The sequence below is a fragment of the Acanthochromis polyacanthus genome, chromosome 6, assembly GCF_021347895.1.
Source record: "Acanthochromis polyacanthus isolate Apoly-LR-REF ecotype Palm Island chromosome 6, KAUST_Apoly_ChrSc, whole genome shotgun sequence".
Taxonomy (NCBI): domain Eukaryota; kingdom Metazoa; phylum Chordata; class Actinopteri; family Pomacentridae; genus Acanthochromis; species Acanthochromis polyacanthus.
In genome coordinates this window covers 38,192,828-38,214,928 of record NC_067118.1, presented here as the reverse complement: position 1 = coordinate 38,214,928, position 22,101 = coordinate 38,192,828, and the positions used below count along the sequence as shown (strand labels likewise).

At 41.2% G+C, this 22,101-nt stretch overlaps 1 protein-coding gene and 1 long non-coding RNA gene across 6 annotated transcripts in view; one reads left to right on the top strand and one right to left on the bottom strand.

Moving 5' to 3' along the window:
• Positions 1 to 12,585, bottom strand: part of cpne5a (copine Va) — an 84,637-nt gene extending 72,052 nt beyond the window's left edge. The window contains exons 1-2 of one of the 3 annotated variants that reach the window (XM_051949038.1): positions 12,448 to 12,585; positions 12,112 to 12,361 (exon numbers count right to left, since the gene is read on the bottom strand). In XM_051949038.1, coding sequence (XP_051804998.1) covers positions 12,112 to 12,221 — 110 coding nt within the window. In that variant the 5' untranslated portion in view covers positions 12,222 to 12,361; positions 12,448 to 12,585. Of the gene's footprint in view, positions 1 to 12,111 lie in introns of all 3 variants that reach the window. The other 2 variants (XM_022203549.2, XM_022203550.2) reach the window with 2 other exon arrangements.
• A 75-nt stretch (positions 12,586 to 12,660) lies between these two features.
• On the top strand, positions 12,661 to 19,994 carry LOC127534303 (uncharacterized). Of its 3 annotated transcripts, none has more exons than XR_007942327.1 (3): positions 12,661 to 12,756; positions 13,087 to 13,195; positions 19,163 to 19,994. It is a non-coding gene; the product is annotated as an uncharacterized LOC127534303 (long non-coding RNA). The 3 variants fall into 3 exon arrangements; XR_007942326.1 differs by lacking the exon at positions 19,163 to 19,994 and adding an exon at positions 16,307 to 17,406; XR_007942325.1 differs by lacking the exon at positions 19,163 to 19,994 and having other exon boundaries at positions 13,087 to 17,406.
• The last annotated feature ends 2,107 nt before the right edge of the window (positions 19,995 to 22,101 follow it).

Below are 22,101 nucleotides of genomic sequence, written 5' to 3'. Positions count from 1 at the left end.
GGACATCACTCACACATGCACATGTAGTTGCACATTCCTGGACACAATATCTTCTGTCACAGGGATACGTGGGGGGATGACAGATGCAGCTTGGTTGGGTATTAGCCTTGGGCTGACCTGACAACAGTTGGAAAATTGTCAGTGTAATTATCATTGGAGATAACAAAGCCATCCATGACTAACTGCCTCTTTGTATCCACCTGTTACTGTCTGGCATCCATTACCCTCCGACAATTAGCCTGTCCATCACCTCATCCCTCCTCTCAGTGCAGCACAGAGTGTGTCACCGGCAGAGAGAGAGAAAAAACAAAAGCGGGAAAACATCCTGTTAGCACTGGTTTAAGTTGCTCAGCTTCGATTTGTTCTCTCGGAGCATTTTTCCTTTTTATTCCGAGAAGAAATGATTAGTATACAGAATTAAACACCAATACAAATTAATCCACCGTCTTACTGTGCACATGGTAAGAGTACTCACACCAGTGCCGCAGGACGGGTATTAGCATCGCAGATAATCCGTCTGCTTTCACCGAAGTAGCGCTGCCTGTTTCAGAAGTTAACTCCTTCCCTCTCCAAATCTCAGTGGGATAAGAGAAGATCATTATCCCGAAAGCTCATGTAGAAAAAAAAAGTTGCGTGATGAAGATGAAGTTCATTGAAAGTAGGACAAAAGTAATTAGATACAGCTACTTTTCATTCACACCACATTTCGTGTATCAGCCTAATTTCAGACTGCAGCACTTTGGAGATCTGTGTGGTGCTACAGTTACAGTCTATGAAGAGCTTATTTAAGATACCACATCACTTCTACTCTTCCTCCTTCATTAAGGTCTCACCACCTTCATTAACACTCCGAGTGCAGCAACCCCTTCATTTTAACAGAACAGTTAATATTTTATAGTGAGTTAAAAACGGAGTTCATTATTAGATGTAGAACAAACAAAACAACAACGAAAAATTCACTTTCACAGCAACTTTAAAGTCTCTCTCCAGGCATTTATTAAACCCAAAAAACTCATCTCTGTGTATCATTACATAAAAATAATCCATTTATGGCTTCAAATGGCTTATGCTGTAAAAAGAAACCCTGATTTTAAGGAAAATAATGGAAAATTTTCAGTTTCTCCTTGAATTAGAGACATTATCTGTAAATTGCCAACAGTTATATCAAGTACTATGTTAATAATGCTGACTTACCTGTATTTCTCTTTATTTATCATAGTATTTGTACAATATACATTACTTGAAAAGACAGTAATTATGTGTAATTAAATGGCTCTTTATGACCATGCTATGAATTTAACATTTACCTTTTTAATTTGAAGGTAAATCTCATTAGATTTAGATTTATGTGTAGTTTTACATTCAAACTCTGTAGTTCTGGATAAAAGTTCATTAAACTCTTCTTCATTACATCCAGCATAATGCACAGATTTATATCTAAAAAGTACATGGCTGCTTGTATCTATGAATTTTGTCCTCTAGGTATTTGCTTATTCTATATTTTTTATTAAAAAAATAACTTATTTCTGTGAACCCTGGTCGTCTCTTTATGTCTTTATGTATGAGCCAAGAGTGACCATTTTTAGTTTTCAGTTCCTCCAGCAGAAATATTTCTAATTTTTTGATTAATATAGTAAATTTTCATCTGAATAAATTTGGTAATCAATCAGCAATAGTGTGCACTTTATTTATCTTACAAAGTTAAGCCGTTATTTACCAAACTCAAACATGTATTTACACTTTATTCGAGCCGTCTTTTTCTCATAACGTATGCCAAATCTGTAGAATAAGCATGGTTCCCCACAAAATTTATAATGAAAATGTCTTTAAATGTATTGTTTTTGTAATTTGTTTGAAATATTTATTTTACTTAATTGATATTTCACTTCAATTTTACAGTTTTTGTTTGGCAGCAGTCTGTCATTTGACTGCTTTTTAAAATAATAACTGTGCAGTAACTGTACACTGTTGCTCTAGAATTTGCACATATGTAATATACGAGGTTCTTTCCTTTCTTTCCATCCATTGCTCCTCCACTAGATGCAGCTCGAGCACACCAGCTCACCTGCAACTCTGCTCAGACAAAATATGCACCAAAATGTCTAGCAATAACATTGGAAATGTATTTTTTTTATATTCTGGAGAAGAATAATTATACAGAAAGTCTAAACCTGCTAGTTGTCAGGATTAGTTCCTTATGTTTGAAACCCTAAAACTCTGAATCTGTGTATTGGAGTCTGCAGTTTCATATGTAATACCTATAATAAGACCTCACTGGGAGATTGTGTGAATGCTGAGCTTAATGAACCAAATTTGCAAAGTTTCTCTGACTGTATAAACTTGTCAAAAAAAAAATGTTTAGTTCAACTAAAACCTGAATAAATGTTTTCACTATAGGCAGAGTGTGAAGGTGGTTTGACCTCTAAAGTAGGCTGGCTTAAAAGAATATTTAGGAACACAGTCTCTGTCTCGGTCAGATCCCTGGAGGTGTCTTAGCAGCTCTGTGGTCCATGTGGCTGATTATTTAACTGAGAAATGTAAGAATTAATTGCTGAACCCACAGTGCCGTATTGTCAGCAGTCCCTTAATTTTCCTGCACTTTCTTCAAATTGTCGAAATAATAATTGGCACCTTGGAGAACTGGCATGTAATTCATTGGAAAGTGGTTTTAAATAGGCTCTGGTCTGACTGGCCGATGAGCTGCAGCCTCATTGGGTCTTAAAAAGACACGACAAATGCAAGCTTGAAAGTCAGGTCTGTGGCTGCTCGAAGGAGTAAAAGTCTGTATATTACATCAGAGACAATGGAGATGGCTGGGAGGGGAAAGTGAAGGTTGGTTTGCATTTTCAAGCTCACTATGTGGCTTCACTTTGCCGTCTGCCCCGTGGCTCTCTCTGCTTTGACTGAGGACACACATCGACTTTCCCCTCACGCTCCATTGGGTCACTAGGTTTCCTTTTTGTCTAATACTCCCTTAAGCAGCTCTTAGGGGTCAAAAGGCTGGAGAATGAAACATTGGAGGTATATGCTGCTACAGAGGTGAGCCGACCCTTTACAAATAAGAGGAATCCTGTTATTTAGACTGAAATATTCTATTATCCTTCAGGGAACCTTTGTGTAAAAAGCATGTATGGTATACTATACATGGATGGATACTCTCCTCTGCCTCCTGTTAGATGAAACTCAATAAATTAAATCAACACCTGATAAAATTTACCATGCGGCTGTGTTTCATGACTGGAAATGATCTCTGCCTCCGTTGCATAACTTTAACGCCCAGATGGTGACAGAGCGATGTTGCTTTTGTCTGGATCTCAGAAAACTCCCCTCTATTACATTCAAAGCACAATCTGGCCCCTTTATTAGTGACAGACCCATCTGCTGACTCTCACAGTGATGGCACCAGGTGTCTTCTCCTCCTCCATCTGTTTAATTATTCAGTTTCAACCTGGGATCTCTCCAGGTCGACGATACCTGCAGCAGAGTCCTCCCTGGGCAGCCATCTCACGGGCAGCGACAGAAATCTCTGTCATAAAGCTGCTCTTCTGCTGCCATAATAAACGAGAGCGCACATACGCTGCGACTCCCTGTTTCGGCCTGGCTTTTGGTGTGTAACTAATGTCCAACCTGGGAATAATAGCGCTGCTAATTGCGATCTGTGACAGTTTGGAGTTTGTGCAGAAATGCCCACGCTGATACTATATGGCTGTTCTAACCCTTGCTGAGCCTTTTGCACTTATTACTACTGTGAATTCAATTTCCCTTTATCTTTCTCGTCCACCTGAAAAAGCTGCCGATACATTTGTACGTCGCACACCGGCAGCATAAAGCATTTTAAGCTATACGCTAGGAACCCACATTCCTGAGCTCATACATATTGTGACTTTGAAATGATCATTAAAGAGGAAAAGAGAAAAGGAACCCTGCTTGGATTCAGTCAAGTGTGCAGTGCAGAGAGCAGGCCTGACCTCAGCAGTGATCACGATAATCAAGCACACAAAGAAATTGTCTCGCTAATTGATGTTAGTGAAGGATGAGATGACTGCGAGTGCAACCATATAGTGTGGAAATAGAGAAATGAAGCGGTCTAATTGGTTGTGGACTCATATCGGGCCTCAGTAGGTGAAAGCGACGCACAGCAGGCGGCTGGTGGTGAGTGAGCACGAACTGATGAACACTAAGGCAGCGCTGCAAGTATTCAGAAGTAAGAGCACCTTATAGCACACACATCTACTAACATGCACTAAATAACTGGGCTGGAAATGAACGTAGTCTGACTGAATTCTCCTTTCATGTGATGAAAGATGCACGAGCAGCTCCTTAACCTTGTCTCTCAAAAGTACATTCTCTATTATGTTTTGAACCATAAAATCCAAAGATTAGACTGTGATGACGTAGGAAACACCAAAAAGTTAGTGTAAAAAGGCTGGAGGAGAGTCAGCAACTGTACGTTAGCTTATGAGACTGGGATTCCTGCCCCATGTAGAACCACTTTCCATCAAGTTTCAAGTTACATTTTCACTCATGGGTCAAGTGTTGTCACCAAAACCACCTCTAGAGTTTAGGAAAATAGTACAGTTTAGGGTAAAGTATGTCTTCTAATAACAAGATTCTCCTTCACTGCGTTGGTTACTGAGATGACGAGTCCTGTCTCATCTAATATATGATTGGTTGGCTGAAAAAGAGGCAATAGCAAAGATATGTTAATCTAAAACATGTTTTTGTGATATGTCACTAATGCAAATGTAATTTAACCCTTACAGTGCCATGTTTCTGGTGAAGTACACACACTAACACATATACTAAAACCACCTAATCCATAAAAATATCGATCAAGTCTTGCGAGGGCGCATTGTCGTAGACGTTCGCCATTGTGAATTTCGGCCGGTACGCGGCCCCGAGAAGAGCTTCGTAATTGCGGCTTCGTTATAACGGCTCATACGGCTTTATCGTTTGAAATAAGCAAATTTGGGGCCAATGTTTATATCGACTTACACATATGGGTGTGTGCATATTTTATGTTAATTAGCAATCATAAACAAGTCACACGTGTGGAGCAGAGAATGTTCGGTTTCGGCTGTGTGTACGAGTAAGCGTGAACCGAGTATACGCGGTCCCGGCTTTTTAAGGGTTAAGCATAATCTAGAATAGGGCTGGGTTTCTTGGAAAGCATTGAGTAAATATGTTGATTTAATAGCTGTCATTTCTTTCTTTCAAATTAAGCAACTTGTACAGCCGCATTAGTCTCATCTTGTTGCTGTGGTTGCAACACTATTTATCATAAATGTAGTTCAGCAGACAGCTTCTTATGAAAGAAGACAAAATATCTGTTCTTAATATCTACCAAGCTCTTATTGGTCAGCTGCTGCTCTATTTGTGGAAAAAAATAATCCATATCTCAACAAGACTGGATCTTTTTGAAGCACTTGAATGGCCCATAACTGAGGTTTCAAGGTGTTCAAGACTTTGTGAATAAAAATTCTCTGAAAGCTGCATTTTCACAAGCTGTGTTACCTTTGAAGGGTCGATTTTTTTGTCACTTTGTGGAGCACTTTTCTACTTCCTGCCATGCCACTTAAGTAAAAAACTGAACCTATTTTTAGAACATTTCTTTGTCTACTAGCAGCCTGGATTCTTACTGCTCAAACCAATGAAAGAATGGACTTTCCATGACCAAAATACAGCCTTGGATGTTCCACTTGAAAACATCTAACACAAATACATTTGGGTCAAGATGTAATTGTAGGACTTTTTCTGACATAGTTGACAGGTATCATAGTTGACATTTTTTCTGTTTTCAGGCCTAAAATCAACATGGCCGCCTATAACCAAACACCACATGGCATTTTTACACAAAGATTCTTCTAAATATTATGTATACAGTTGAGTAAATTTGAAATTTAAAGTTATTTCTAAAGATATTGTCGTAAACCTGTTGACATGCCATAAATCCACACTTGACTCACACACTACTTTATATGAAATAACTCAGAAAGCCTTGGAGTCTTGCCAGTCTTTTCTTCAGGAGGAAATGACATCATGTGGAGCAGGTCATGTGATCTGGGATCAACTCACTTCCTTGAGAGGTGTTCTCAACCCGCCCGGCCAGCAGGCAGATGGGTCCCCCCTATATAGAGCCGGGTTCTGCTCGAGGTTTCTTCCCTGTTAAAAGGGTGTTTTTCCTTGCCACTGTCGCCTTTGGGCTTGCTCTGGGGGTCAGGCATATGGGTTCTGTAAAGCGTCTTGAGACGAGTTGACTGTAATTGACGCTATATAAATAAAATTGAATTGAATTGAATTGTGTTTTTGTAATGACTAACTTAGTGGAAAGTGAGGAAAGTGATACAATTTTCCATATAAAATTTGATGTATTGTCAAAATAGAAACATCTGTCATGATTATCTCAACTTCATAAAAAGAACACGATCAAAGCTATTTCTGAATAAGCTAATTTTATTATTGTTTAGCTAATTAGAAAGTGGTTGTTATTCATTTGGACGGTTATTTAGTCGACATTTAAGTGATATCCAGTCATTTTTTATTACAAATGATTGTTTCCATAATAAATAATTATGGAATTTGTAAAGACATGATCATAATTAACGTAAAAAATATTAGATTTTTTAACTTTTAATAAAAATATATGCAAGATTTATCCTATGGGCTTCAAAAGTCCCTCAATTATATATTGACCCATTTAAAAGTTTTTCAGCAAAAACTGGAATTAGACTGCTACAGAAGCTCACAATAAGTACGTTTAATTTCTAAAATACACATGATTTGACTAATATTCTATTTCCCCACAGCATAAAATAATTGTATTTGCACTGAAACCTTGTGTTTACACTGCAGCTTTGTCCCATCCACACAGGCAGAAATGTCCCTGCTGGCTACACTGTAAAACATGTCCACTCAGCTCTAAAGTATCTAACAGAAGAACTCAGGAGGGTCTACAGAAATGACAATAACCTGACGATGAGTAGCCTGTTTAGCCCTTCAGCTAAGACTGTCAGCGAGTGAAAGAACTTCAACGCATGCGGCAAAGTGCGGTGAAATCTTCACTCAGCAACCTGTCACACTTTGTACAAATCTGCCACCGGCTCTCACATTCCCCAGACAGGCTGCGATGTTAGGTCAAATATCCCCCGACACACCAATCCACTAACATACTCTGCTGACCCTTAAGTTTTTCTGGAAATAGTGAGAAAAGCAGCGTGCTATCTGGGAGCCAAGAGGGACCGCTTTGATCTTTTGTTGCTACTCCCCCGTCTTGACTTTTCCTGTCATTCCAATCAACGCTTTGACGACACGCAGGCAACATGCCGAGCGTTATGAACCTCTGGCATGGCGCCGCAACTGTGCTTCCGTGGGATCCCCCCCTCTGCCGCCGTACATCCCAAAGGAGAATATATTAATAACACTGACACCACCACAAGCCTGGTGTCTGGGATCCAAACTCATTTTCACTGTGTCAGGGGTTCATGCATAATTATCTGCTTCAGTGGCCTGTGAGACTCGCCTGCTGCAATCTTAACATCCCCAAAACTACAGAGGGAAAAAATTAAAATATGCCTCCCTGGTGTTTCTCAGTCTCGACCCCCCCGCCCCCACCCCCAAAACAACAGATGCAACAAATCATTCACAAGCACAAACTGGAAGGTAAAGGCTGCAAGCTCGCCTCGGGTCAGTCTTAACCCAGAACTCGGTATGAAAAGAACAACGCAGTCAAACACTGCAAAGTGAAATTTGTCTGAAACTCGGAGAGATCTTTTATTAATATTTTATGCTCTTGCACAATGCAAACTAGTTCACTTCAAACTTGCTGCCCGCCAGCGCAAAAACAAAAGGATGTTTCAACCAGAAAAACCAGGTCACAGGATTTGACTGAATGGATAACCAAGACTGAATAAGAAACAGCTTTTAACCCTCGTGTTGTCCTCCTGGTCAAAATTGACCTGTTCTAATGCTTGAAAATGTAGGAAAAACACAGGTTTTCACAGTGAAACCTATGATGTCCTCGTTTTCAACATTTTTGGGAAATCTTTGAACATTTTTTGGTGGAGAAACAGGAATCTTAAAAATGTTTCTTTAAGAACATTCACATAAAAATTAACCAAAATTCAGTGAAATTTGATGGATTTTGGTTGATTTTTATGTGAATGTTCTTAAAGAAAATATTAGAAGTGTTACTGATATATATGTCTTCACTTTAGATATTTTTAGGATTTTTTTGGAAGACTTTTTCTCATTTTTTGAAAAATATTTACAAGATTTTTTTTGCCAAATTTGGGGATTTTTTTAAATAAAACTTTTAAGGGAATTTTTAAAAGGAATTATTGGAATTTTCTTTCTGAAAACTTTGCAAATTTTCAGAAATTTGGGAGGTTATTTGCTGAATTTTTGTATTTTTTTTTTAGACAAGGACACAATATTTTTTGGTGCCTGTAAACGAGGACAGCAGGAGGGTTAATACAACAGTAGCAGCAGCAGAGTTACCAGCCATAACTACACATTCAAATAAACAATAAGTCGTCTCCACAGCTTGAATCCCAGTTGTTTGCTCGAGCAATTGTTTTTGACGGATTGAGCAGCGACGCCACACATCCTAATGGTCCTGATGATTTCATTAGGTCTCCCCCCTCTGCTGCAATGATTGCCTCGGGAAGAGACCCGATCAAGAAGCACACCGCACATTTCCAGACTGACCCAGGGGAGCTGCAATCAGTGGCCTTGTGCACCGGCGAACCATCTCCTGGAGGGCATTTGTCACAGGATGCGTTGGAGCCATGTGCCCTGCTGTATGTTTCAGCAGGTAATGAATCCCTGAGGAGCAGCGTGGCCTGGTTGAGTTAGGTCCCCCCCTCTGAGCGATGGAATGCATTGATTGGATGCAATGCTACTCTAACCAATCTATCACCACGAATGAGCATTTACAATGAGCTCCAGAGCAGCAGCAGCACCAGAGACCAGGAGGGGATGGAGAAGATGCACCAGGCGATGGGGGGCTGATAAAGTTTGATGTTCAAGCTGTCAGTGGAGGCGGATTTGTCAGCCAATTCCACTTTTAACAGCATACCCACGGCACGCTGAGGAGGACCGATAAATTTCTAAACGATGCACACCGTCGTTGGATGGAACAACATAAAAATTCAAGCTTTGTCCTTGTGCTCGGTGGGTTTTTTGTCAGACTAAAGCGTTTATCATGTTCTCGCAATGATACAATGTCTCTCGGCCTTTCCTTTATCAAATAATCCCGTTATTTTCTTTCCCTCTCCTCTGGATGGTAACTATGTATAAATTGAGATGTGGAAAAAGCAATCTTTCAGGAGTGAGATCTTTCCTCCCATTCCCTCTGAGCTGATAAGAGTTGTAAACCTTTGTCAGGCTTGTCAGGCTTGTCAAGCTTATCGGCGTGTTTCCTCTCCCTCGTTCTGGTCCCAGAGGAGCATAACGGTAAACACTACATTTACAAATCATTACCAACATTCTTGCACATGGGTTTGTCCTGTGGCAAAGCAAAGAGAAACTGAAGGGAAGAAAAAATATCTTCCTTAAATGAAGCTCTGTGTGTTGAGCCTTTAGGGGCTCTGTGGCTTTTTTTTTTTTTGTCTGTGTGCACATTTCTTTTTCCAGCATTCATTACTAAAAGTGTGCTTCACAGTGGAACCACAGAGCTAAAGCCTCAGTGTCCCTAAAGTCATTGTACATGGGAACTCTGAGACGGTCTGGTAAGCTGAGATATAGAAAAGGGCACATTCTACAATCCTACAGTATTCACATTTACTACTTTCCTCATAATTAAAGCACGATGTGCCAAACCACAACGACAACTCATGAAACATTCATCTGAGGCGCTTAAATATTAACTAATGAACATATTCAGTACTGCCACATTAAAGGTGGGGTCACGGGAGGGAGAGCATCATGGGACAACTGGTCCTCACCCACTGAACTGGTGCTCAGTGAGGCAGATGTAAGAAAAGAGGCCACTTGAGTTTGAAGAGGCATCTTATCACCGAGCTGGAGAAGAAGAAGCAGATGCTCCAAGTCTCGGCTCACTGGCTGACCTGTGAGCAAAACCAATCAGAGGCAGGGACGGGGAACAATGTGCCATCACTGTGATGTGCGCTTATTTTGATAAGCGGCCGTCTGCTTCAGTCCCTCCAGTTTGTCAGGGGGCTTGCTGCAATATTGGCAGAGGGTTATGAGAATGCCTGTAGGGCTGTGCGGCACAGTTCAATTCCATGTGCGCTGCAATCTCAGAGCTTTCAGGCTTACTAAATCAATTACACAGAGTTGTGGAGCCCGCGCCTCTCCCCCACATGACAGCCATTGTTTCAGTTTGCTGCTGTTGCATTTGGACCAAATGCTCTGATAAGTGGAAGAAGGAGCCGCATGCACGACCGTGTGTTTCAACTTCTGAGCTGTCTGGTTCATGATCTCTGAAGAAGTTTTCTGAGGTCAGACTGCAGTAAACCTCCACCAGGCACAAAGAAGAACGGTCATTGCAGCTAAAGCACACAATGTTTCAAGGTCCAGTGAAAGCAGGGAGGATTTTTACCCTTTTTTATTTTTTATCTAACTGTGTCCAGGAGCGAGTCTTTGTTTGGAGAGAAATTAATGACAGACTGGGGAGCTGCAGATTGACAGAGCCTGAGGGCATCGACACAGCTCTCAGCTTAAAGTATGAAGGTTCTGAGGGTAGAAAAGAAACAGCAGTGTGCACCAAGAGGGAAACAACACAAGTCCAGCAGCTGCTCATCATAAATGCCCCCCAGTGGATCAAAAAACACACAAACATGCAGCTCCACATGCCAGCTTTGCACACATAGACACGGTTTTTGTCACAGCTTTACACACAAGTTGAATATTTTTTGTTACATAATCTTACAACTTTCATTCCTCATTTCTGCACCACCTCATAAAGTTTCATCAGTTCATATCCAAAATGGGCTCCAAGCTCAGCTACATGGCAGCAGCTCCACTGAGTTTGTTCAACAACTTCATCATTTCGCATCTTTTCTCAAAATAGGTTGAACAGGAAGGACAATCAGTCGATTTCCCTTCCAGGCAACTGACTAAGTGAATAATGCAGATGAGAGAGGAAAACTATGGCAGAGGAGTGTTTGGTTGATAAATCTCTCCCCTGTGGCTTCTCTTACTTCATTTACATGCATATGACACTGTATGTAGCCAGAAGGTACAAAGAACTAAACGCTGTGGATCGAGGCGAAATGACGCACAGCTGGAGAGGCCATGGAAACACAACATTCACACCATACCCCATGAAAAACATTGATTAAAATTGCACCTCGTTGGGTTAAAGCCACGATACGTCTCAGCTCTGTGCGTCCAGAGTCTCTACCTGCAAGCAGCGGTGCCCCACCCTAATCTATCCAACCGAGACTCTGCCTCAGCTCCGTGGATATTTTCTCCTCCTATTTGCTTTCATCTGGAGGCTAATGGGAGAAATGTTTAGAGTCAATATCTGGGACAAACTGGTGTCGTTGTCGGAGACTGACGGGCACACGCACAGCTTCACACATGACACGCTGCCTCAGGGGGGAAACCTCTCGGGCGCGCCAATGAACTCCACGACGGTCGATATCTCCTGTGGCATGCGAGTTGACGGGAAAAACACACACAAAACGCACAGCAATGCAGAAGAACTGTGGCCAAATCTACCTGACTGAGGCTGGAATTTAACCGATTAGACACCGAAATGCAGATTTTAACGTTAAGCAGGACAAGCAAACAAAATGCGTAAAAGTTGATGGACAGATTCGCGTTACGCTGACTGGCGTGATGCTGTGTGCATTTTTATTATGAGATAACGAAGAAAACTCAGTGTTCAAGCCCTCTATGCCAAAATGTTTCTTGGGTGTGTGAGAGTCTTAAGTACAGCGTTTATTTTCACGTCTTGCAAAGTTTTTCTTCTTTAAAATGTTAAATATCTGCATATTTCAAACAAAAATGTCAGATTTTTACAGTTGGACTGCGGTTTCAGTATAAAGATGTTAAATTTCACGTTACTCCTCATGAAACGTAACCAAGACGCACGGAGCTACCCAAACCTTGACGCATCAGCACACACAGCAGCAGCAGACTCACCTGCAGGACACGGTGATCTCCACTTTGGTGGCCGGGATGCTCCCACTCATTGGGTCGAAGTCACGGACGGTCGCCGTGGCCTCCACTTTGTCCATAACGTCTCCCTCCATGTGTGCGGGAGAGCCGGGCCAGCACCTCTGGCCGCCTGAGTCCCTCTGAACCCGGAGAGCCGAGGCTGTGGAGTCGGAGCGCAGCGGACGACCGAGCAGGAGCGAACGCGGTCCTCACAAAACCTCCCGAGTGCTGTCCGCTGGACGGGCAACAGCATGGAAAGTTTAATTGGAGACTGCAGCAGCGAGCCGATTGATTTTTACTAAAAAAGAAGAGTGGGATTACATGCCAGGACGCATCAAGCGCCAACTCCGCGGTTTTCCAGGCAAAGAATGAGCTCTTCTGCCAGAGGAGCTTTGAAAAGTAAAAGCTGTGAACTCCACCCCTCCTGTCTGCATTCTCCTACATGCGGGGCTGCGACTGACACTCGTTGCAGATTCCAGCTATTGATCTGCGGCGGGCGGATCGTTATTTTGGTCCAAATTGGTTTGTAAGAGCCTCTAACAGAAAATAAACAAGCACCGAGAGGCGTGAATAGCCCTGGATTGGACTGTCTCACTTGTCATTAAAAAAGAAAAAAAAAGCCGAATAAAGGTGAAATACTGTGGACTTAAATGAAACAACTCTCGGAAGTGACATTTTTAATGTCTTGGTTTTAGAATCCTGCAGGAGATGGTCCTTGAAATAAAATCCCTGCCTCAAAATAATGTTTAAGTAGTATCTTTAGTCCACACACAACAGATTAACAGTTTATTTCCTCCTTGTTAAATGGCATCTCTTCATTTTTACGCACGCAGGCTGCTTGGTGCTCTTTCAGCATCTGGACAGCTCCTCACTCTCCTGCAGCTTCAGCCTCTTTTCTCATTCATCTCGCCAATAAAATAAAATCTGACGTTTCTTTTCTCCCCCACATCCCATCTGTAGGAGTCTGTATTGGAGGCTGTGCTCTCTCGGAGGAGCTCCATTTCCGTTTAATCACCTTCCTGATTGAAGGACGTGGTGAAATCTGGCCTGTCAGAGGAATAATTCAAAGGTAAACTGCTGTGGACGTGAGTGTGTGCATTTATTACTCCCATCAAGTGCTGGGGACCGACTATACCATAAAAATTTCCATAGGAAGGAATAACACTTATAAGAAAATCAGTCTTCATTGCCCCTGAAACACAGTAATCGGGGACAAAAAGGGCAACCTGCTCTCATATAGAAACTACAAATAAGCCCACTCTAATCATCTATTCTTCCGCAAACACAAAGCTGCCTCCATTTGTGGCATGTGGTAATCAGACACTGAAACACCCATGTAAAGTCCTCACAAATGCTCCCACAGCCATAGGATCTGTGCAGTAAGCATTAGTTCACTATAACTGCAACACCTGGGAGTCAGACTTGAGCTGATTGGGGCCGTGAGAGCTGCATATTTCGGACAGAGCACCACTAGATTCATCATTAGTCATGTTCACTCTGTAATTAGGCCCTACGGAGGCTCTTGGTTGGCTGATTTCTGTGCTCCCTTCAGTGCACTGTTCCCTGCCGCCTGCTGAGAGACTCTCCTCTGTTCCCACCCGCAGCCAGCCGCTTCCTATAGCTGTGGCAGGAGTGTAATTATGCCTGTATGAACCCTCTCAGTGGGGTGTGTGTGTGGGGTGTGTGTGTGTGTGTGTGCAGTGGTACCACACACACCTGCCCTGCAGCACGATGCGGAGGGTCCAACAGCAGTAGTGTAGCCCACAGCAACAAGAAAAGATGCTAAAAGCTGCAAGTACAGTTTGGTCAAGTACTTTAATCACGTTGGTGGCCAATGACTCGAGTTTGTCACCATTTCAGTCAGGTTTTTTGCAAAAATGACAGTGCTGTTACTGCTGCCATGAAGGTCATAAATGATAATCATAACTGAAGCTCTCGAGAAGGACCGATGCTGTTTGCCCCTTTTTATCGGCTTTTCAAAGGCATTTGACACTGTTGACCACGTTGCTTTAATCAAATGTCTTTGGGCTATAGGTCTTTCTCAGCAAGCAGTTGGGTGGTTTGCAAATTATCTTGCAAGCAGAACCCAGGCTGTTCAGATAGAAGTATTGCAAGTGAAAAAGGGCGTCCCTCAAGGTTCTGTGCTGGGTTCATTATTATTCACTATTTACATAAATAATATCAGACAGAATATTCCAAACTCAACTTTTTATTTCTACGCTCGTGACATTGTCAGATACTGAGAGGCCTTTCAGTGTTTACAACTTGCATTTGATAGAGTACAGGAAGATCTTTTAAATGCAAATAAAACAAAATGCATGTCCTTTACTACCTCAAAAATTTTGAGATCAGCATTGTCTGGAAAAAATTAACAGGAAATGGTCAACAAATAGGGTTTAATATGCTAATTTGTGCAAATATAACATTCATTCTGCCAAATGGAACAATGTGTGTAAACCTGAGCCATAATTCTGAACACAGTTGTGGCTTGTGACTTTAGATTCAGTGCGACTCACACCATTACAAATAAATGTCGATAAATCCCATAGAAATCACAGAAGTTGTCGCAATTATAACGTTTTAATTAATCACATTAGTGTTAGTTCTCAGTGGATCCTATGGAACATAGGATCTATATTTTTTATATCTGATTGCACCTTGACTTTTACTATTATTATTATTATTATTATTATTATCTTTATCTTTTTTACTTACTATTCTATTTGTACTTGCACCAAGAGCACCAGAGAAAATTCCTTGCAAGTGTAAAAACCTACTTGGCAATAAAACTGATTCTGATAACAAATAGGAAGTGTAAATAATGAATGTGTCGTTCTTAATTGTCTTTTATGTAAACAAACAGGTTGAAAAATAACCAGCTAGAGAGCTGAATCCATTGAATCTGTTGCACTTTCTTCCTGTTTCTTCTTTTAAAGACAAAGAAGCCTCATTTGTTCAGATAAATAACAATTTTTAATATTTAATATTAACTCTAAATGTAATTGAAATATTCTGATATCTATCAGTCTGTCTGTGTGTCTTTTTATCGAGAGAGATGTGAATAATTCCAGTCTGAGAAATAGATGAAAAGATAAAGTTCCACCACATAGCATGTAGTATTGTTCAGTCAAGCTTTAGTGGAGTAAAAATATATTCAGATATAGTTATTATATGCCTTTAAAATTAGTAATAAAGTCTTAGAAACATGCATTTTTCTAACAAAAAAATCAGTCCTTTCTATTCTGTCACCAGCTGCTCTTGCCGGAAATTTAGGGGAAAAAACAAACACAAAACAAATAAAAGCCATGAGTCTATGCTCCATTAAATATATTTGACTTTAGCAAATCTCCTCATGCTTCAAGTTAAACAGATCTGCGTACAGATGGTGAGCCGCCTCCCCACATATCTCTTGCTTGCATGTTGCAACGTTTACTGGCACAAATTCTTTTCACACAATCATATGTTTCACAACACAGCAAGAAATTATTGAGTGTGAGTTATTCAAAAAGCAAATTAGGGAACCATTCCTGCTGTTATATCTCCAGATGTAACTACTCATGAGCCTGATATTGGAAAACTAGGTGCACATTTCACAGACACAGAGCAACATTAATATTCATCCAGAGTTAGTGCTTGTGGCCACTTTTCAAATGGAAGTCCAATATTCACTCTGTCTTTTTATCCTTCTGGACTCCACCGGTTTCATAAACAGGGTACGCACGAAATGTCTGCTATGTTTATAAAGAGCTATTCAGCTCAAAGGGCAGATGATGAAAGCGGTGACATGGATACATATACGAATAAACCAAAAATAATGAGCTCAGAGAGACTCAAAAGCTCCATGTGGCAGCAGTGTTAGGTGATACTCCTGTGTGGATTTATCAGTAAAGGGCCCTTTTACAGGACTCAAAGTCATTTGATTAATTAAAGGGCTATTACATGCAGCTTTAAGCACAATTTTCAATGCAGGGTTTCTGCTTGGTATTGATTTTTCTCCTGTGATGCATTCACTTAAGCACAGGATCTGAATACTTTTTCTGTCACTGAATGTTGTGACATACGGAACGACATCTTGAGTTGATATTTGTGCATCTGTGCTGATAGCATTTCCTGTTTTCTTTAAAGGACGATAAAGACCAAAACACTCTTTAAAGCCTAATGTCATCTATATTTTGTGCAGCATGAAAACCCTCCATGCATCCGCTTTGAAATGAGCATCTGCTGAACAACATATTGTCAGTGTACCATGGAAGAAACATCGGAAACAAAATCCCCTGATGATTGCTGTTAAAAGTGGAAGTTGGCTTGTTTTACTGTTACGCTTTGTTTGAGTTTTTAGCGTCTCTGTTGACAAGAAGAAAAACACTGTTCAAGGACAAGCAGGCCATCTGTGGCAAAGTTTGCCGTGTTCGACGTACAAAACCACTGACCACTAAATGAACTAACATCATTTCCGTCTGTCTTCCTTTCCACTGAAAATAAATGTGTTATAATGCAGACAGACTTTGAGCTCAAGGCACAAATTAGCAGGACACTGGCATCAGACAACAGCAGTGCAAGACTGCAAAGAAAATACTAGCAATGGAGCTTCTTGCAATCAACAAGATCTGTTTGTGTGAGACTTTAAAAATATGTGTTGATGCATCTGTTTTTGGATTTCTATTGCATATGTTACTGTTGTTTTTCCACAGTGTTTGTGTTCTCCTTGGTTGCTTGGACAGTGTCTTGTTGATATAATTATGTCAAATGCTATTAGACTGAAGACCAGAATTATGTTTTGATGGTATGAGTGTGTATCTGTGGAGAACACACACACACACAGCTGGAAGATCACACAAGTATAACCTGTAACTTTGGTGTGAAGATACATGCTTTCTAGAAAATTATGTGTGGACTACTCAAAACATAAAGATGTAAACTTAAGGTATTATAACTTTTAAAATATAGCAGAAACATAACATAGATAATGATATAATATGCATGAAATCTATCACAAAATAATAAGTGTAAGATGTGGAGCAGAAAGGTTGAACATGTCTGGGCATGTGATAATGATAATGATAACCTAATGGGCTACAGGTTGAAATGCGTCAACCTGACGTCATGATCTGACCAGTAGATTTAGAAAAGCATGCTGGTGTCAAAACTGTCACTGCCATCAAACTCTCACAGCATAAAAGATGACGCACAGCTCAGTATCTCTGGTTTTTCTTGTGGTGTTTATCACTGCTGAGAACTACTCCAGGATTTTTGTCGACAATAAATCCTGCTGCCTCCGAATGCTGACTTCTCTCGGTTATTTTTTTGAAGATCTTTAACATCTAAATGCACTCAGGTCTTAGACTCTGGCCCTTGATTTGTAACTTAGTTTACACTTCATCGTGTTTTTCTTCTTCTTTTTTAGTGAACGACATATTTTTTAGTTGAAGTTTTTCATTTAAAGTGGCAGTTGACAAGTTTTGACATGAATTTATCAGAATGAAGAAAATACTGATTGCACAAAGTAAAGCCATTATCAGTTTCCCGATTGGTTCCGTATAAGCTACGCGTTCACCATGCAGTGCTGTCTGCTACCGAGTATGAACAGGGCGTTTCAATATCCACAGTAAAATCCTCTATAATTTGTCAGAAAAAGATTGTTTGTTTTAATACATGCCAAAAGTACCCAAGTGCACAACTGCATCCAGCTGCATTTCACAGCATGCCTTTACGGCCATTCTGACCCACAATCCTCTGCAGTAGAAGATGCATCACATACGTCACGGTGTCTTGCACAAGCATAAGCAAGCCTGATCCAGCGAGTGAGCACAGACAGATGAGACCTGCTCAGACTTCATATCACAGAATATTTCTTTTTCCTTCAAATTTTGAGCTCCAAACTGTGACGGATATTTCAGTGAGAGGGTAAAAGTTCAAGAAAAAGTAGTATATTTCAACTGTATGCATAGTAAATGCAACAGTTGACATTTTGTAAGGTTAGCTGCAGTACAGACTGAAAATAAAGAGAAAATGTGCATATTTTGGAATGTTCAGGGAATTTCAGGAAGGAAGGGCATCTGCAAAACTGAAAGATGGTGCTTTGGTTTTCTACTACATCCAGACGTATGCGCAGCATGTTCCTGGAGAGGATGTGTCATGTAGTAGCCTTTAGAGTAAGATGGTGGTGTCCCCCAGCGAGTTAGAACATGGAACATATGGAGTAGCTGGGGAAACTTGACACAAGAAGAAGAGCTTCACTGTCAGAGGAGGGAAAAAATAAAGGAGGAAAAATGAACCCCAGCTAATATTCAGGTAATGCTGACTGTTGCCACTTGAATTTAAAAACAAAATATTGCTGATGGATATGAGTAACTGAAGAACTGCTCCAACACAGACTCTGCAGCTACTGCAAGATGTGAATTGCTTTATTCGGAATGTAAGGACGGAAACACAAAATAAGATGAAATAAAGAGTGTACAGCAGCAAGGAAATGTATAACAAAAAATTAAATCAGCAATGATTAGAAAAAAATCTTTTCACTTCAGTTTCACTTATATAGCATCAATTCATGACATCTCAAAGCACTTCACATAGTAAAATAAATGTCATACAATATTATATTATAGAGTGAAACTCAACAAATTCAAGGATTCCCTTTGAGTGGGGAAAAGCTCTCTTTTAATTGGAAGAAATCCTCAGCAGAACCAGGCTCAGGCGATGCGGTGAACTGTCTCGACTGGTTAGGCTGAGGGTGAAAAAGAGAGAGAAAAGAATAGCAGCGAGAAAACACACAAACAGCACACAAGAGCACAATAAACACAAGACAAGGTGCGGTATTATGGATCAACTGTTGGTTTTTCAGAGAGTTATTGATCATCCTGACAATATGAAATTACAATTGTCCAGTCCAGAGGAAGAGTGTTTCAATTCATTTACTAGTTTTTCAGCATCACTCTTTGACAATACATTCTAAAACTGATAATGTTGCACAGGTGAAAGAACACACATTTTATGTGTGAGTTAAAGAACGTTCACCCATTTTCTTTCTCTTATCCAGGTTCGGGTCGAATGAGGCAGCAGACCAAGCAGGTCATTGCAGATGTTCCTCCCCCCGGTAACTTTTTCCAACTCTTCCTGGGGGATCCTGAGGCGTACCCTGGATCCTGGGGGTAGACCAAAAACTAGTTCTTGGTCTCTTCCCAGGCGGATGTATTCGGAAAACTGCCAAAGGAAGCCTCCCCAGAGGCATCCGAATCAGATGTCCAAACTACCTCAACTGACTTCTTTTGACGTGAAGGAGAAGAATATGTCAAGAACATATCTTTTTTTGGGGGGGGGGGGGGGGCTTTAATATGTATAGGACAGTGGAAGGAGAGACAGGAAATGTAGGTAGAATAGTGGGGAAATGGCATGCAGTAAATGGCCATGGGCTGGACTCAAACCCATGACCGCTGAGTTGGCCACTATAGCCCCTATTTATGGGTTGCCCACTCAGCCAGCTGAGCTATCTTGGTACACAAAGAACATATCTTTATCAGAAATAGTTCAAACATTTCTTCCAGTATCATTGGAGGCCAAAGTAATCAAATCCAAAGTAACGATCAGGATAGTTTCTGAGGTGTGTGGGCCTAAATCTCCAGTTATGTCCAGGCCTTCATATTTTTAGGACACGCTTGAAGTTTGAGTAACTGATTGGCTTCACCTGGCTTCATATATAAATATAGCTGGGTGTCATCTGCATAGCGGTGAATGTTTGTGAAGTGTTTCCTAATAATATTGACTAGTAGGAGCATAGTCCTAGCACAGAACCCTGTACCACTCCACAGCAAACTCTTATGTGCATGGAAGAGTCATTATTAAACAAACCGGGATATGATTTAACTGGCAAAGTGCTGTTCCTTTAATTCCAGTGACATGTTCCAGTTTCTGTTAAAAAGAATGTACGTCTGTACCCATCAACATGCTTTTAGAATAGACTGAGATTCTCACTGTTTTGATTTGAATTCTGAATCAGATACTGTTTTTCTGCATCACTCAAAGAGCAGCTTCTCTCATCCTTCCATCATATATCAGCCTCGTCCCTGTGCTGAGGTGGAAACACATTTGTCATTCCACATCTCAGATGATCCGATCATTTTGTCAGCGCTGTGGCTTCTTTAAAGAGAAGGAAACTGGGAGCATTAAATCCCTCTGGAGCGATGATGTACCAGTGTGTGGATACTTAGTCACACATAACGGTACAAACGAACAATGGAACTCAACTGAGAAATGGTGTTTAATCCATTGCTGCTCCATTGTACTGTTCAATTGGGCTGCACTGATGTGAGGTGGTTTCATGAAGCATGCAAAGAGACGTCGGCTCATTCATCTTCTACGTGTCACAGAAAAGGCAACATGGGTTCACTAGAGGGACCATCACAGGACATGGTTTCTCCATGTGTGTGTGTACGAGCATGCGTGTGCAGCGCTTTGACAGAGACTCATCCATTACATCGACTGAGCACCAAGAATTGTCGGCTGCTGTTCCCCCACCATCACTAAAACACAGGGATGTGGGTTTTCTTAGTGTTGGCGACAGGAAACAGCCTTGTTTTACAGCGCTGAAGCTCTGCCGCCTCCCTGTCAGGGACTTCATTATGTTGAGACGGAGATTCACAGTCCCATAAACAGAAGGCATCCCTTATTATAGAGTGCGGTCGAGATATTTCAGGCTGTCACCTGCATTGTATGTTGTAGCTGAAACCAGTTGCAGAATTCAAGAGCTAAAAATCCCGCTGTGGTGTGAATCTCAGAAATTCTCCAGTGATAGAAGGTTGAGAATTACAGTCGCAGGGACAGCTGCAGTTATGTAAGCTCAGAATCGCAGCTTTGAAATGCTGTACACAAAACAAGACACTCAAATCATTTTAATACAAAAAGAACAGAAGAAATTTGTCTGATATATTGAGAGCTGTCATGTGTGCAGGAATCGTATAACCTTTCATAATTCCCATGTGTGATTGCGAGTGATGTAAAAAAAATGGCTGCACATTTTAATAAAAGGAAATAATACTTGGGGCGTTTCTCATATCCTGTGACAGATGTGTTGGTTAGACATCTGTGGCAGCAGGGAGGACTCAGCTGTGAGGCAGACAGGTATCTTATTCTCCACTTCAAATCCAAAGGGAGACTTTAACTTTCAATCCAGCTTGTCGGGCAAATTGTATAATTAATGCTGAACAGGGAAGTCGCAGCAGTTTGCTTGTAGCGTAAGCTGTGAAATTTGTTAGCTGTTTTAGTTTCTGTCCAGGAGAGAGAAGACATCCTGAGCTGAAACCATCATTATCAGCTCTGCACTGCGGATCCACTTTACCTCACAGACAGCAGAGGGGTCACCAGGATACCTGAGAGATGACAGATGACTCCTTACCTTTGTGTTTCTGAACATTTCGCACTTGTGTTCAGAGGCTTTGAATGTGCTGCAGATATTCTTTGACATGACATCACTTCACCCTCTTTGTAGAAATATCTGCTTCACATTCCGTTTGCGGAGTGAGTAAATGGTCCAATCAATGCATGCAGTTGCCGTATTTAAATGCCAAGCAGTAACAGACAGAAATGATCCCCAGAGAAGTCATTTAAGGCTCCTCAGCTGGATGTGCCGCCTCCTTCTGAATACCAAGAGCCCATAAACTTGTTAGACACATAATCTGGAAAAGTTAAGGTCCCTCACATCTGAGTGCCTCTTGAGGGTTTCTCTGAATAGCGTGGTGTTGCTGCACGCCTCCTTGCTTCACTTCACAAGCAACCCATCATCCACCAGCAGCCTGACCTAGATCCAGCCATCCCTGCGCTCAAACCGTATACATATTCATTGGGCTCTCTTAATCACAAGACAGCCCCTTGAGCGGAAGAGAAAACTCTCTAATTAGTTGCGATCAACTGACGGCAGCTCATTGGGCTGCGTTTGTCTTGCCTGTCGTGTGTTTTTGTCATCGCGTCGCTGCCGCAGTTGTT